At 36.5% G+C, this 16,969-nt stretch overlaps 1 protein-coding gene across 18 annotated transcripts in view; it reads left to right on the top strand.

Moving 5' to 3' along the window:
• Window positions 1-16,969, top strand: part of KDM6A (lysine demethylase 6A) — a 161,888-nt gene that overhangs the window by 20,132 nt on the left and 124,787 nt on the right. For all 18 annotated transcript variants that reach the window (XR_012778248.1, XR_012778249.1, XR_012778250.1 and 15 more), the window contains exon 3: window positions 15,779-15,887. Coding sequence is in view for 15 of the 18 variants with exons in the window: in XM_075520008.1 (XP_075376123.1) it covers window positions 15,779-15,887 (109 nt within the window). In the remaining 3 variants the exon portion in view is untranslated. The remainder of the gene's footprint in view (window positions 1-15,778; window positions 15,888-16,969) is intronic.

Below are 16,969 nucleotides of genomic sequence, written 5' to 3'. Positions count from 1 at the left end.
TATAAAACTCTTTAAAATACCCTTTCTAATGTAACCACCGTGGCTCCTGAACGCCTGTTTTTCTTGTAGCATATTATTGATAGTTCTTGAGGTCAGAGAGCTGTTCATTCTTTTGGTACTATGCTGTGGGTGGCAATGAATGTTGGGCATGAGACATCGAAAGTTATTTAAAAAGTGATATCCAGTCTCATTTCTGTGGCGTTTGGGTTTGGGGGTGTCGATTTTTCTTTTTGTTTGTTTGTTTGTTGCCTCTTTAAATGGTTTGTTAACAGAAAGTTACAAATAACCATTTATTTTTTTTTGCTTCAAAGCCATTTTAATTTTTTACATAAAGTTTTGGAAGCATATCACAGAATGTGTAATGCTACTGACTTTTTGTGAATATTCTTACTCTTTTACTCTTTTCATTTTTCTTTTCTGGGCGTTGCTAAAATAAAACTTTACTTCAAATTTAGGAGAAAATCATTTCATAAGTTGAGTTTTGAAAAGCAGTTACCTTTGTGTAAAGGAAAGCTTGTTTGTATGAGGACAGGAAGCTTTAGTTGTAATGTTAGGTGATACTGACATACCTGCGGTGTTAGTACTTGTCTTGTTAGAGTAATGCTGAAATTAAAGCCAAACTATAATCTGAAAGACCATAATAGTTGGGTTTGGTTTTTAAGAAATTAAATATATCTGCTAAAAAATTGCATTGCATTCATTAATTAAAATTTAAAATTGAGATTCTCTAGAGAGAATCCAAGCACTGAATCCCACATGTATTTATGTTGTTGAAGCTGGCCAGATTCCAAATACTGCCTGTGGGTTTTGGGTCTGTAGTTACACTCTTCACTTAGAGTGTGTTTGCCTCCTGTCTGGACAGTAGGGATGCTGTAGCTCAAAACCTTAAGAAGTTAGTTCAATCTTTTACCCAAGCTTTCCCAAATACTTTTATCCAGAAGTGCCTCAAGGGCATAGCCCTTTGTTTCACAGTTTAGCTCTTTATAGTAAATAATTGGTATTGGTCTGTCACACTCGGATAGAAATTGCTTTCAGAAATCCTGTGCAGAGTCTTTTAGAGAGAACACAAAAGAATACATAGGTTTACGTGAGAGTTTATACTGTTTTTGAAGCCTATCCCTTCATGTTGCAGGCACTGATGTCACAGATACATAGATACAGGTAATGTCATCACATTTATGAAAATCCCTGTCTTAAAGTGATAAAAAAGAGTACTTAAAAGTGCTCTTTTGCCTCTACTATTTTCATTTAAATACTATGCAAGAGCCTAATTTTCTGATTCTTGAAATTCTTTTTTAAATTTTCAGTCTAAATTTACACACATTTGTTTGTCTGTCAACATTGTTGTTAGGCTGAAATAGCTCTTCTCTTTCCCTGGTGTTTGTTCTGTTGGTGCTTGTAGAAAATAGTCATACTAGCTTTTGATTTGCTAAGCTAAATAATTTGAGCTGTTTTGACTTCCTTTTGCAAGAGAGGCTCTTCTTTCCTCTTACCCCTGCAGTTCTCTTCTGAATTTATTTATCTTTTTTGAACACAGGGAAATTTTCTAGAATGCTGTAGATCAAATCTGCTGAGATGGTATTAATATTTCTGCTTTTAGAACATATTGCTCCCTGTCTCTTCCACTGCCAGAGCTTGGGAGCATCAACTGAAACTATCAGGAAGCAAATTCAGAACAAACTTAAGATGGTTCCTTGCAGTTCATCTGTGGATGCTGCACTAGACTGATTATTGGTCTGACGTACCACAGTCACCTTATTTTATCTTCGCTGGAAATTTATCCTCTGTTGAACTCCAGAATTGTGTATGCTTTTTTTTTTCCCCATCAGCTTTATGTTGGCAGCATATACTCATCTTGGTTTGTTGCCTCGTAATCCAATAATTAATGTACTTGAGGTTTTTTTGAGCAGTTTTAATAAGCCTGTTGCAGAGTTCAGGATCTTACATGGTTGTATAATGTTTTACTACTACATGCCTCCTAGATTTACCTTTGAAAAATCCATCTGTGGCATGCTGATGGGTGTGTTTTCAAGTTGTAATGTCCTCGCTTCATTTATAGTTGATAGACCTAAAATAATACTTTAAATTCAGTCCAAAGGCCAATATCGTATCACTGCAAATTATGGAGATAATGATAGGCTACCACCAATAAGTGTACTTAAAAGGTGAACTACTGTAATATTATGTTGAATTTTGTGCTGCTTGGACACTATTAAATACCTGTGAAAATGGATTTTATGTAGAGCTTGGTCTGACTTGCAGGAAAAATGAAAGCATGTTGAACTGGATATGAAACAAGTCCAGGAGACTGTGATTGAGAGTCTCAAATCTCATTCCATACTACACGGAAGGAATAAATTTTGACAAACTTATTTACGGCTGGTGCATGTTGTGCAGCGTAACTGTACTGTTAAGCGTTATGGCAATAAGGAGAATGGAGTTGAGGTTCTGCTGCTTTAAGTCTTACCTGCCTGTGAGAGGGACTAGCATAAAGTTGGCAGGCCAAGTCTTCACATCTGGAGAGGCAGGGAAATAAAATTAACAAGAGCTGCAAACTTGATTTTAATATTCCACAAAGACTTTCAGTTTTTCAAGTTATCTCACAGCAAAAAGAGTTTCAAACATATTTCAGTATGCTGTGTTTTTTTCTTCTTAGCATAAATTAAGTCAGGTCTGTGTGGTTTGTCCTCCTAGCCTGCAAATAGACTAGCAAAAATTTTAAATCTTATGCCTACGACTTGTAACACTTACTTCAGATGTGCTTTTCCCTGTCTCTGCTCTGATTCTAGGACTCCTTGTCACCTCCTTGGCTTACTTGCATGCCTCCTGGTTCTACTTTTTCTGCAGGGCTGGGCCTTCCTGTCTTCAGCTGTCAGAGACTCCACTTACGGAGCTCTTCCACCTGCTCAGCATGTGGAGAGGAAGGAACAACAGATAAGAGAGGAAGCCTCCCTGTCTGCTGTGCCTCTCCCAGTCAGCGCTGCCTGGCCCTGACTGTGCTGGCTGGGGGAGCTTGTTCTGCCGCAGCTATCTGGTGCTAATTGGCCAAGAAGTTGAAAGCAGTTGCAGCCTTTCCATGCGCTGAACAGCAGCACAGACCTCGCTAGTTAGGAGGTTTTTCCTGTAAGCCACATGCGCCTCATGAGATGCCAGTTCTCCATCTGTGGCCTAAAGACAACATAAATAATCTCTCTTGCACGTGCAAGTGTTACTCACATTTCCAAGCTTAAGCATAAAGCTTACACGCCTCCTGTTGTTTGCACAGGACAGGCCACAGGTGGTCCAGAATGATGGGTTTTGCTTTTTTTGGATATAAATAAATCTGTTACTGCAGAAAGCTATGAAAAATGAACCTTTTGTACTACAGCTGACACTTTAAAATAAAGGGATTAAAAAGATTGACATTTGGGACTGACTTGCATGCTACCCTTTGCCGTTTATGATTACTTGAAAATGTCTTTAATTTAAATTTGATGCATTTTTAAATGTTCTTAAACTCTCTCACCTTTGCATTTTTTCATCCTCCCCAAACATTCTCTACGGAGGGCTAATCACTTGTTCTCTGAGTGACTGGCATGATTGAAGTGATTATTATGTGGAGATGCTATGTATTGGGTGAGTAATAATGGGGAGGCTGTTGTGCTGCCAGATGGAGTAGGGATGGAATGATAACACGGTGAAGAGCGTGCAGTCGTTCAGGGCTTGAGTAAATTGTGATCTGTCTACTTTCCTGCTCTGCCATTCCCCCCTGAGGAAGGTTTCATCTCTCACTTGTGTGTTCCCTCTCGCTCGCTCCTTTATTCTGTCTGAGCTTTTATTTGCCGCTTCTGTGGTTGTGCCCAATGTGCTTTTTAGAACTTTATTCAGTGTCTGACTGTTGTGCTTGGTTCATGGATTTTTGTTTTGTTTTGCTGTTTTCCTTGTTTCCTCTCTAGGGGGATTGCTTATTCATGGTGACATACTGTTTTGACAGGGATTTTTCTACAGTGTATGGTGGAGGTTTTATGTATATTAATGAAGGCGAATGTAAAAGTGTGTGCACCTTTCCACATACCCTGTGTTGATGACATACTTTTTCTAATAATGATTAGTTCTACTCTTTGGGACCAGTACTTGAAAAAATCCAGTCTTCTGTGGAAATAAGCTTTTCTTGCATTGCAAAGTGTTCTTGTTGACTGCAGTTCTCACACTGTATTCTGACAATTTAAAGTTCTTCTATGATCAGGCCATTGAGTGCTTTGAAGGTGAATTTAACCTTTAAGCGTAGATAGATTACATTAGTGATGGTGAAATGGGAGACATGGGTATGCCCTATTCATCCAAAACCTTAAAAAGGAAAACAGTCAACTTTTTAGTGTTAAGGAATTGTCGTTTTAATGAAAAACTCTTTAGTGACTTTATGCCCTAGGTCACTATGTTGGTGCATTTTTGCAGCCTCAGGTTGGTTGCATTTTGGAAACTATATTGCCTGTAAAACTGCTGAAGTTCCTTCTAAGGTTTTGCATTAATGTATACTTGAAATTAATGATGTCTGATGTAAACAATGTAGGAATTGATCCTTCCTACCTAAAGGCCTGAATCATTACAGTTTCAGTTGAAGAGTCTGATACTTAACTTACCAAAACACCTCATCTTCTGTGGAGTGAATCCTGTGGAGTACAGCACATTCATCAAAAATAAAAGCTTCTCTACAAATGTCTGAAATGTATATTATTCAGTTATTTCTACCATTATTTCATTTTAAATGGAAACCCTACAGTAGTGTATCATAAGGAGATCTTCAGAGGTATTTGGTGTATGAATCACATACACGTGCTAGTTTATGAATGATGCCAATAGTCCCTGAACTTCCTGATGTTAAATGCCGTACTGCACATCTGTTCTTTTGGAATACTTTGTCCTATTTCAAATCTCTGGTGATGGGAGTTCACACCTCAGTGGGTTTATAAAATGCTTTCTAACAGTTTGTTTATTTAAAGATTTTTGATTTTTCTGTCTGGTTCTGAGAGAGAAGCAGTGCTTTTAGTGTTTAGAGATACTGATTTAGTCACTCTGAAAGGTAGTATGGATGCAACACAAGATAAATGCCAGGTTAAAGATTTGGGTTCCATACAGTGGAATTCCATTTACATTGCACAATTTTTGATTTTTAGTTTACAAATAGACATGTTTTAAGAAATAAGATGGCCATTAGCTATTTTCTGTGAAGTTTGGGACTGGCAAATGTAATCAACAGTGTAAGGGTAGTGAATTGTGTGTAAGCTTGCTTTTTTTTTTTTTTTTTTTTTTTTTTTTAATATCTGAAGAGTTTAGCTGGTTTAGAGAACTGGCCGGTGGACATAGGTATGTTGGGGATGTGCATTGCTTTTCCTAAAGTTTAGTGACTCATTTTTGAGGCAGTTTTGTGATAAACTCGTAAAATTCTCTAGTTAATCATGGTTTGAAGATGTGGATGCTATTTTTGGATTTTCAGTTATTTCATAATTTTTAACCTATGCTGTTAAAATTGAAATCTAATACAACTTTAACTGTTACTATTTTTTTAAAAATTAGAGTTACATATTAAGGAGTTAGGTGTGACTGGTTGTAGAAGTCCATGTTATTGAGCACTGTTCTATGTATGGTTTGAGTTGGTGGCTTTTTGTCCACAAGTATTGGAGTATTGTGCATTAAGTAGTCGGAGAATGTGGTAACTGAAAGTTAGGCCCAACAGAAGGGGATATTGTACCTTTTCCAGCTGAGCATGGTAGAAAAGAGTATTTGCAAATCCTTCTGTTGAAAGGAATAGCAGCACGATGGAATTGAGAAGAACTCATAATTTAGGCTCTGTTTGTTAGTGTTCAACCAAGACAGATGGTGGTGTGGCCCCAAACTCCTCAGTACCTTCCCCTAATGGATTGCATTCTTCTTTGTCCAGTTGTTTGTTTGTTTTAAATCACAAAATCCACATTGCCTACACGGGGCCACGCTGTAGTTGTGGGTGGGGAAAGGATAGGTGGAACTGAGTTTTCCACGTATAGGTGGAAGCTTAGTCTCTCTCATTCTGCCTCTGTCCTGTGAATCATCGTGGTGACTTTAGGCTTAAAAGCGAGGTTGTCTCTGGAATCTGATATTTAAGGCACTTGCTATGAGTATGGACAACTCGGATTTAAATCTTTGTTTCAAATTAGGCAAAGCCCTGAATCTTGGTCTTTGTATCCTAGATGAATGTCCTTATTAGATGGTTTTAATGTTTTCTGGTGATTTTTTTCTGCGTGTCCTGTCCCGTCCCCCCGCCCCTCCCTGAAAATTGAATTGGTTTCTGACCAGCTGTACTTACCAGGAGCTGTGTCCTTTGAAGCACGCTCTGTTTTCTAGTTCAGTAGTATCCCTGGAAATACATAGAGCTACTTGAAGGATTGGTGTTAAGCTTGATACATGCATGTTTTTCCACTTGGTATTTGTTAATGTCCATCTCTATATTGGATGTCGAACTTGATAGAGCTTGGGAAGCATTATTCAAGAAGGAAGTCTTCTATCCAGCTCTAGGGGAATGTTAATGAAAACAGTCAGTGTTGACAACCTGCATGTCTGTTTACCCCACAGCTACGGGATTCTTCAGGATGTGTTGCCTGTGCAAACTCAGTATGAGGTTTTACTTATCAGAAGACTCTGTTGGCAAGTTCCTGAGCAACGTTTGAGTGTATTGTCATTTTACTTGGTGTTTAGTGCATATTATGATGCAAATGCACACTAGTAGCTAAAATAATTACTTACACTTTGTAGTGCATAAATACCAATTCTGAAATCTATATGAATATACCCCCCACACCTGTTATTGTTACATAGCGCAAGTAGCCATAATTTCTTTCCTGGAATGGGGTACACCAGCTCTTCCATTCAGAAGTGGTACTGATCATTAGTTGTGTGACTGCACCCAAAGGACTGGACTCCTCTTACTTCCTCATTGCAATTTTTTTTCATTCAGACTGCCACATGAGGTGGGAAAGGTGAGGGATAAGGCTGGGTGTTTGCAGGCATTAGCAGAGAAGAACTACAGCTCTTGTGGAATTATTGTGCTTTTCAAGGTGTTAACTGGGCATAAAGTTCTTCTCCAAAACATTTTTCTGTGCAAGCTGGTTTTCATGCACATTTGGTTATGTTCCAGTATTGCTTACCTTTATACATGAGCAGCATCCCCATTGTCTAAGCGTAATTAAGCAGCCACAAGAGGAGTATATATGAATGACAGTGGAACAAGGAACATGATATGTGGAGTGGTACCTATATGTGAGATTTTGGTGATGTGATGCAAAAATCTTTGTGGGGCACCATTCCTGGTATACTGGCTATTAGAAGTACCAGTATTCTGAGACTCTCTGAAATAATGGTATTTCAGTATTTGAAACCAGGTTCCTTCCATTTAGATGTGGGGTTTTTTTATCCTTTGTGTCTTAACGTACCTTTACCAATTTTATGTCTCCTGTGGTGCTGAAAACTCCATACTTCCCACCCTATAGCATTAGTCTTTACACTTTCTTCGTAAACAGCTCCTGACCCATTTTCATCTCTATTCTTCTAAAATAAATCTTTTTTTCCTTACATTTTCAGACTAAACCACCAACAATATTTATTTCTGAAAACTGGGCCACCTCTGGTTCTTGAACCCTTTTGGAACTGAATTTTAGACTGTGCAGGTTTAGCAGAGCAGAGCAATTCATGGTAGTTTCTTAATATTTTATAATAGTTGCTCTTCTATATCACCTTGTATTCAAACAACAGCACAGAAAATAATTCTATTTAGGCTGAAACTAAGTATTTTCACAAATACATATTTGTTGTGTCTTTGTAGACATTGTCTTGTGCACATGTATGTACATTGTTCTCTGTTTAATACTTCTTTTTTCAAGCTTCTTTGTTCATTGCTTCGTTGTCATCTTTGTGCTTGGTAGCTGATAGTCAGTGTTACACTTCCAAAGACTTGTGTCTGGATCAGGAGATCTTTGCATATATAACAGTTACTCAGATTTAAACTTTGGGTTTTTTCTTAGGTAAAACAGGTAGCTATTAATGCAAGCTCTGGCTTTCATTGGTCTTTTTTTTTCTTTCTGCATTGATTTTAATTGTGTTTCCAAAGTTAGTTACCCAATGAAATCGAAAACAGCTATTTATTTCATGTATGATACCTTACTAAAATCTATATGAAAATCTGTAGCCTCCTATATACAACTGGCTTAACATCTTCAAAAAAAGATGTTTATCTATCAAAGTTAACTGTCTAAAAATGTTCTGAGGTATGACATGCTTGCACCTCAGTTGTGATGTTCTATGTTGGTATACTTAAGAATTGCTAGAATAAAATCAGATTTAGTAGTCTTAAATTTTAGTGTGTGATGAACTATTCATTAGGTCTAGAACAATTGCTAAATTAAGCTGCTGCAATTCTACTTGAAATAGAATTATTATGGTAAAAATAATAATTAAAAAATGTTCCTATATTCTCAGATAAAAATCAGCCATTTCAGTTGCCTATGAAAAATCTACTGCTACTTTTTAAAAGTGGTTTTGTTTTTGTTTTTTTTTTTAAGAATAATTATGCAGGATTTGGAATGATGAAATTCCATACAAAATTTGTTATAATCTCCTGAGTCTTCAGATTATGAAATGTTTTCAAGAACAGAATAGAGAGCATTCTGTTTGCTGATAGTTTAGAATTTGTTTTAATTTCCTGTATAATGTAGGTGTGTCTGTACATACATACACATCTATATTTGTAAGTATATCTTACTGTATTTAAAAGAAGTAAGGGGGGGGGGGGGGGGAGTTGCATCCTAAAGGTGATCACAAAACTAATGCAGAGTGATTCACTACATTAACTCCAGTCAACAAAATTTTCATCAAAATGCAATTGGTTATGGATGCTGTCGACTGAAAACGACTAAGCTTCCTGTATTTTTCTTTGAGAAGCCTACACTATTGAGTTTACAGCTGTCTGGCAGAAAACACTTGTAAGGAATGTCTTATAGTTGATAATAAGTGTTCTTTATTCAGTGGTGGCAAGTTGGTTTTTTCCCCCCTCTGCTAAAATGTCACTTTTCTCCATTTATCATTGATTTGCATATATTCTACTTTGTATTCTGTTCTGCAGTTCTGTGCTTTTTATGAAGCAGTATCCCTCATTTGTCAATGATAATTGGCTTAGGAAGAACTATTTCTAAGTTACTAGTGTCTCCTATTCTCCATCTGATTGTAGCATTTGTTTTGGTGATACTAATTCTCCGCAATACTTTTCTAAATGGTTAATTTTTTTTTTTTTTACTGTTTGTTTTCTTATGGTGTTAGTATGCTTCTTTCACTCCAGTCTGTAGAACGTTTTTTGTTTGTGCTGTCTACCTTTCTAATTAGTTTTCGTGTTAATTTTCACTTGTAAACTTAGCAACCTTGCCCTTACTTCTGCTATTTGCTGCTTCGTCTCCTCTTTTCTACTTCCAGATTATACTGAAGATGTAACAAAAATTTTTTTAAATTATGCCTATGGTAGATAAGTCCTAGACCACAGTAGTGGCTTTTAAAGAAAATTCATCTTAATTGTTAAGATTAGAGTAACTTCCTGAAATTCCAATATACCATAGAAATTTTGCAAGAACAAAGTTACCAAAGAGCCCAGTTCATGTTTTTCATTCTTGAGGCCTAAGTCTTTTGGGGCATGAGCATGTTTGTGTCCAGCATGCTGTACTTTTAAGTCTCATATAGTCCATGTATGAAATACAAGGAGAGTAAACTTGTGCTAAGTTGAGAGCGAAATTTTATAACACAGTATGAGCCTCACAAAGAGAGAGAGCATATAAAGAAGCTTTGAAAGCTGTAGTGGGAATGACATTGAGTAAGAAAGTAGGGGAAATTAACAGTAGTGTGCTGTCCATACATAATATGTGAGCATTCAGTGGAGGATCTACTGAATTAATATAGGTTATCTTCAGTCAAATATGAATTGTATGCTTTTCTCTGCAGAAGTAAATGAGATGTTCTTTTAAGTCATCTACAGACCAGGAGGTGGTGTTTATCCAGCCAATCATTGATGTGGGGTGGGGTGGGGGAATTGGTTTAACTTCTGAAGAATTCAGGCTAGTCTTTTTTTTTTTTTTCCTCTTTGCTTAGCTGAAGCAAGCCTTGTTTGTGCTTCTGTTGTTGCAGAGCAGGAGCTAGAACTGAATCAGGAGGTTCTTAGGATGGTAGTTGTTGTCATTGTTATTAAAAAATCACATGTGTGTTTTGGTGAATTGTGGCATGGAGAAAGGAATGGAACAGAAGCCTTTCAGAACATCCTCTTTGGATACTGAGGTGGGGAGAATGAGCCCAGCACATACATAAACTTCTGCTTTTCTGGTCTGTAGATATCCCTCAGACTGACTGGTAGTAGCTAGCGTGATCATCACTTAAGTGTCCAGCACTGTCTACATAATTACTTTCTTTTCCAGAATGGTAAAATATCCCTTAAGAGCTAATTAACATTTCATTTCTGAGGATCAGTGTAGTATGTATTTAATTTGTGAAGAGTCCACTGATGTCTCTCTCTCCAAATTTTTTCACATGGAATTTTTTTCATGCTTCCATTCTCATTACCTGCTGTAAAGCCCACCCATTCAAGTGTTGCTTTCTAGAGAAACAAGAAAAAAGAAGCAGGAACTGTTTGTTTGTTGTTGTCCCCCCCGCCCCCGATGGAAGGCTTATCTATATATACAGTAGTGTTTTCTGTTGTAAACTTTAAGGTTCTAGGAACATCTTGAGGCTTTGATCTTGTCATTTTACACTGTGTTGTCTGCATTAAAACGCTGTCTTTTTCTTGAACAGTTAATTTATTAACAAGTAAAATTCAAATAATTTCTTTCATTGTACATTACTGCCCAGCTGTTGCCAAGCTAACAATTTATATTGCTAGTTTTTTGGTTTTCTGCAGTCGTCTGTGTTTTTTCTATGTTTTAAGTAAAAATTTGCTGACTCAGTGCACTCCTCCATTTTCATATCATTAATATATTAAAGAATTAATAATTAACATTTTGTCATGTTTGGCCATTTAGTCCTGCTACTTTCATCTTAGTCAGTTATGCTTGTCACAAGTAAGAAAGGACATCATTACATCCTCTTCTTTAGAAACTATTCAAAAAAGCTGTACTGATTTTTCCTTTTTTTTTTTAGCACAGTTGTTTAACAGTAATTTGAATTTGTGCTGTAAAATACAAATAATTGCAACCAGTGATAATGGTGAAGTATTTTTCTTCATATTAGTTGAAGTAGAAATAACATTGTCCTTATTTCTCCTTTATGAAGTAGAGCTGTAATATGTATCAGTGACTTCTGTATACAATATTTAGAATTCTGGTTTTATCTGTTAGATTGAGTTTGGTAGTTTGTTTGGGGGGTTTTTTGTTGTTGTTTTGTTTTTTTTGTTATAGTATATTCCTGACTCTAGGGTCTTTTCTTCATGAAAAGACATCACGTTAATAATAGCCAAAACTAGCATTTGCTTTATTTTACTTTGTTTTTGTTTGGTTTGGCTTTTGGGGGGGGGGGGGCAGGGGGTGGGGGGGGAATGTTCTTCTCGCAACAGAGTGAAAAAATATTCCAGTTCCTTTCCATGTGGAATAAGTAGTGAACATACAGGGATTTGGTAGTTCATTTTAAAGATGATAATGGAATTATTTTTTTCTTTTTGTGAACACATATGAATGTTTTGCTAGCTTTTTCCAAGTTGACAAATACACTAAGCCTTTTTCTTTTTCACTATATTGTATTTAAACGTGTCCTAAGAATTGGTGGTTGAATTTCTGAAATCAGAATGTCCCCAGTCACTAACTATGATGTCATAAGAGGGGGTTTGTAACTGTCATGTCAGAAGTGTTGACAGTAGTGTATTACTTCAGTTTGCTTTTAATCAAGCAGGTGGCAAACAACATGAGTATTGGGTGGTATTTTTGTTTTGGGGGGGGTTTTGTTGTTGTTGTTTTTTTTGTTTTTTGTTTTTTTTTTTTTAATATCATATAAAGCAGCTTCTTTTCATGCAGTCATTCCTGTATTTGTTTCCTGCTTCTGCTCTGGTTGCCACACTGTGAAGCAGCTGCGGGTGATTATTTTGCCAAGTTCCTAAATTCTTCAGGTTTCCCTTTTATCTTCATGTAGCCTTGAACAAAGGGAAGGAAGTGTACGATGTTGTGTAGCAATCTTCCTTTTCATTTCAGGGTCTTTCTCTTTCTTGTTAATTTGTCAATACTAGCAATTCTCAACGCTGACTCCATTGAGTGCACTTATAAATCCATACAATGTGGAGAAATAACAATACTTAAAAACCTGAGGGGTTTTTAACTTCCTTAGAATTCTTAGTGTCTCAGGATGATTTAAATTGGTTGCACAAGTGATGCCATAGATGGCCTTTGCAGTTACAGATCCACTGAAATGAGATCTTTTGATTATTCCTTCAAAGAAACCATATACAGATACATATAGTTGTGACCTCCCTCTTCAAAATCCTTTGCATCTGTTTGTTCAACTAAGAGACAAATTCTTATCTATGCAGAAAAATACTTGTTCCTTTCTAAAGATGTTTGTGGAGGGGTTGATGGGGAAGAAAGTTTTTTGACCAGAACCAGAGTTGGATAAATCAGTTTGTCTAGATGAATCTGCTCTGGCTACTAGGAAGAACAAGAGCCACGTACTGACCAGTCTGTTCATCCTCCAGAGGCTCAGAGGTTGACTTCAGTGTTCCCGCCGAGGAAGTAAAGCTTGCTCTTAGTTTCTGTTTCATTTTGTTAGAATGTGCCAGAAAAATTTTAAAAACTCATGTGAAACAACCATCACAATTTAAGTTTGCATAAATATAAGTGTTTTCCTGATAGTGTTGCAAACAAGTCAGAGATCAACTGAGAGGGTGTACTTAATGGTGTAGTTGAACTGCTCTTACAGTAACAGTTAACTGTAAGTTAACAGTTGCTTAAAGGGGAAGTTCTGTTTTGCAGCCCTGGTGTCCTACGCCTTGCCTTGTGCTGGCGTTAGTAAGATGGCTTAGAGGTATCTTCAAAGTGTATTCGAAGGCAACGGGAAGATCTGCCTTGATGTGAGTTGGTGAAAGGCTTGGGCACAGCTTTTTGTATCCCTACTATATATGGTGCTTCAGATACTTGTGATAAATCTTTTAATGAGGGTTTACTTAAAAAGGGGCTGGGGAAATGTTAAGGGTCCCTGGATGCTTAGCTGTTTACGTGCATGTAATTTATAATTTCCTTGAACATCCTGTATAGAAAAACTCTGTTATATTTGTTCATAAATTCAAGTTCCCTTTAAATACCTGTAGCAATTTAATTAAGGAAATTAACTACCCTAACTTCCTCTCCAGCAGTTTTTGTAAGCTACCTGTTGTGGTAGCAGTTTCTATATGCTCTGATCATTGACTGAATTGTAGAAGACAAAATACTAATTTAAGAAAATGTCGTAGTGTGAATATTCTCTTCAATAGCTGCAGCAGGTATTGCATATCATCAGAACATGGAAGGCCTATCTGCAAATTAATCTGTGACAGTAACATTAGGGGCACCAGTAAGAATTATGTTACGATTTGTACAAATCCAGAGATGAGACGAAAAAGTGGGCAGAGGAAGCAATGCACAAAACCCAAGATTCTGCATTAAAACATTTGCAGATTGGAATAGGTTCAGCGCGTGAGCCTGAATGTTGAGAATCTGTTTGCACACACGTAGTAATTTTAAGAAACTCACTTTGGACTTGTGTGCTTTGCTTCTGATTCCAGGGATCATATTCCTTTGATTGAGAGTTGGCTGACTCTGAGAGGTATTCATACTGGTGGGAATAAAATTAAAGGAGTAGTAGCTTTGATTAACTGTCGACAGAATTCCAGTCCTTCCAGTGCAGTTTGCTAAGGCAAAACTCACAGCATGAATGAACAGTTATAGCAGTTCTTTGATGCAGAGGCAAATACATGTCTCAATTTAATGTCTTCAGAATCTGGCCAAATAGCTACGGTTTGAAATATGTAATTTAAATGGTTTTATTAAATTGTTTTAATACCACACATACACCTTATCGATTTAATATAGATGTTACCCATTTTGCTGCAGTTTTGCAGCAGCATAGCTTTGTTTTTATCCATCAGAACTTTATTTCTGAAAACAGCCATAAAATAATGCTATTCTGAACTTGGAAGTAGGTGAAAGCGTATGTAATACATCTCAAGCTTGGGGTACAAACTGAGACCCACTCATGTGGTCACGCACGTGGCTTTGGGTCCATTGATTACAGCAAGGCCTATCTTATTATGGCTTACCATTTAAGAAAATAATTTTAAAACTAGCATAGCAAGGTAAAAATGGCAAATTAGAATGCAGATTAGATCAGTAATTTGGATTCTCCACAGGTGTTTTTTAACTGTTTCTTAACATTTCCTCATTTTATTGTTGGCATTTCTCATGTTGATGATTAATACAAGTGTATATGAAGTAAATCACAAATATGGGTAAGACTACCAATTTAGTATTCAGACTTAAGTATTACAGGATAGATTGATCTTTTTCCCTGCTTTTGAATTTCCAGTTTTAATAAAATGACTTAATGAAGCTCGTCATTTCAGATTATGTATTAAGGTCTTTGATTACTGTAATATATTCAAATCAAGCAGTTCATAATTGTAACCAAATTTGAAACATATAAAGACCATGAGTTGGTGAAAGTCATGGATTAACCAGCTGGAATTAGAATGCATTGGAAGTCTGTCAGGCGTTTGAGAACTGTCTCAAAAGTCTACTGCTGGTGCAAAGGACCTTCCCTCCCATTTAAGTCTATTCAGCTGCTTCATTTTAATGGCTAGTGTGTTCAAAGTCAGGAAACTGGAAGTTCAAAAAGTTAGGAAACAGATTCATTTATTGGTTTATTCATTTATTCATTCCCGAAGTATAAATAGGGTCATGAGGTAAGAATACAACAGGTTAAAGATCATGACCATTGTGGTGAATAGAAGGTATCAGTTCAGTTTATTAAAAATGCGTGTTTACACTTTGATCGTGTGTGCTGCTTAAAAACTTCTAGGGCAACTTTTCTCAAAGTAAAAGTCTTTTTCTAATTGGATCCATGTTTCTAACTTTAGCTTTACTTAGTCTACAGTAACTCTGTAGTAAGTAGAAGGTAGTAAATTGTGTTTTGTGACATGATAGAGGTATGTGAAAAGAATCAGATCTTGGGATATATATGCTTAGGTATATAAATTGCCTAAGCAAGCATATTGAGGTAGCGTATTCCTCAGTTTAGCAAAAACTAGTGAAATAACTGGTAGAATGAAATGTGAATCCTTTAGAAAAAACAAACACAGAATGAGAATAAAATCAGAGAGGTTTCTTTGTTGCAGATCGGAAAGAATAAAGAGAATGAATCTTTTTGCATTTCATTTTTTTTTTTTTTTTTTTTAAGTTAAAAATTGACAATGTATGTTAGATGGGGGTTTTTTGTGTTTGGGAAATCGAATGTTTCTGGAGTCCACAAATAAACCAGAGAAAACTTTTCTTGTTCATTTGCTATCAGTTTGTATTAGAATCGGTGAACTTCCAAATCTGTTGCGTCTTAAATATTACATTTCTTCTTTGAAAAGTAATGCTAACTACAAGTTATTGAGAGTGTTTGTAGACTTCTCGCCTTGCGGAGTAACAAGAAATTTTGTTGCTTCTCAGAAAGTGTACAGAAAATGTATTATTTGCTTTAGTTAAATACAGGATTTTGAAAACCTTGTATTTCTTTTTCCCAGGCTGTTCGCTGCTATGAATCGCTAATTTTGAAAGCTGAAGGAAAGGTCGAGTCTGATTTCTTTTGTCAGTTAGGTCACTTCAACCTCTTATTGGAAGATTATCCAAAAGGTAAGGTTTTTTAGTACTTCTGATAAATGTTGTTGGGGGATTGTCATTTGATGTAGGTGACACAATAGAATGAAAAATGTTTGGGTAACTTGCTGTTTTCTTGGTTTGTACTGTATTTCAAAGCCCACAACAGAATAAGACTGATGATGTCTTTACAAAAGCAGTTGTATTCTAACTTCTCATTATTCTTCTTTTTTTTTTTTTTTTTTTTTTAATTGAAAAAAACAAACCAAAACACTACTGGTTCAGGTATGAATATGAAGTTTATTTAATTTATACAGTAGTACCACACTGTCTACTACATTTGTCTGGTTCATTATTACACTGCTGTACAAACAGTTGAACCCATGCCTCTGAAGGTTTCCTGCCGGGGGTGGGAGACAGATGTGCATAGGATGAGCCTTAGTGCTTTCCTGTATGTCCACAATCTCAACAGGTAAGGCTAGGCTGAAAGTGTTAATTCAAAAGCAAAAATCTGCATTTAGAGTGTGTTTCAAGTTCTGTTTTAAATACTGAGTGGAAGAATGGGTGTAGGTCGTGGTTTTTTTAGGTCTCTGCTTCATCAGTCTTTGAAATTACTTAAATGTTTTTTGCCATCATTGCAGCCAGTGAACATAGAACCTTATGTACACTTGTGCTTTGTTGCTTGTGGGTCAGTAGAGTGCCTTTTTGGTAGTGGTGTGGATTCCCAAAGATACTCTGCTGTGTTGCTGACCGAGACATAGGGCTAGATCTTCAGCTTGTCCTGTTTCCGCTTCATGTCACCCTGTGTGTCAGGCCCAGCGTCTGATAGCTGCCTCCCTTCTAGTGATTGTGAGAGGTATGGATGAGTAGAAAGTCTTTTTGGATCTTACTCCCTAACTAATTAGAACAGGTCAGAATGTTTAATTTTTTTCATGGGATGTTTTTTTTTTCATTGTTGTTGCTTTTTAGTTTTAATATGAATGCAGTTTTATTTGACTTTGTGTAAGGAAACAAACAACACTCCCACCCCAAAAATGTCTACTCCCATGCCACCCCATTTTCCAAACACACAAAAATACTGGTTTACAATTACCTTGGGATATAGAAATAGGGAAATG

Source organism: Mycteria americana, chromosome 1, assembly GCF_035582795.1.
Source record: "Mycteria americana isolate JAX WOST 10 ecotype Jacksonville Zoo and Gardens chromosome 1, USCA_MyAme_1.0, whole genome shotgun sequence".
NCBI classification, from domain to species: domain Eukaryota; kingdom Metazoa; phylum Chordata; class Aves; order Ciconiiformes; family Ciconiidae; genus Mycteria; species Mycteria americana.
The sequence above is the reverse complement of the archived record's forward strand: the minus strand, read 5'-3'. Positions and strand labels throughout refer to the sequence as shown.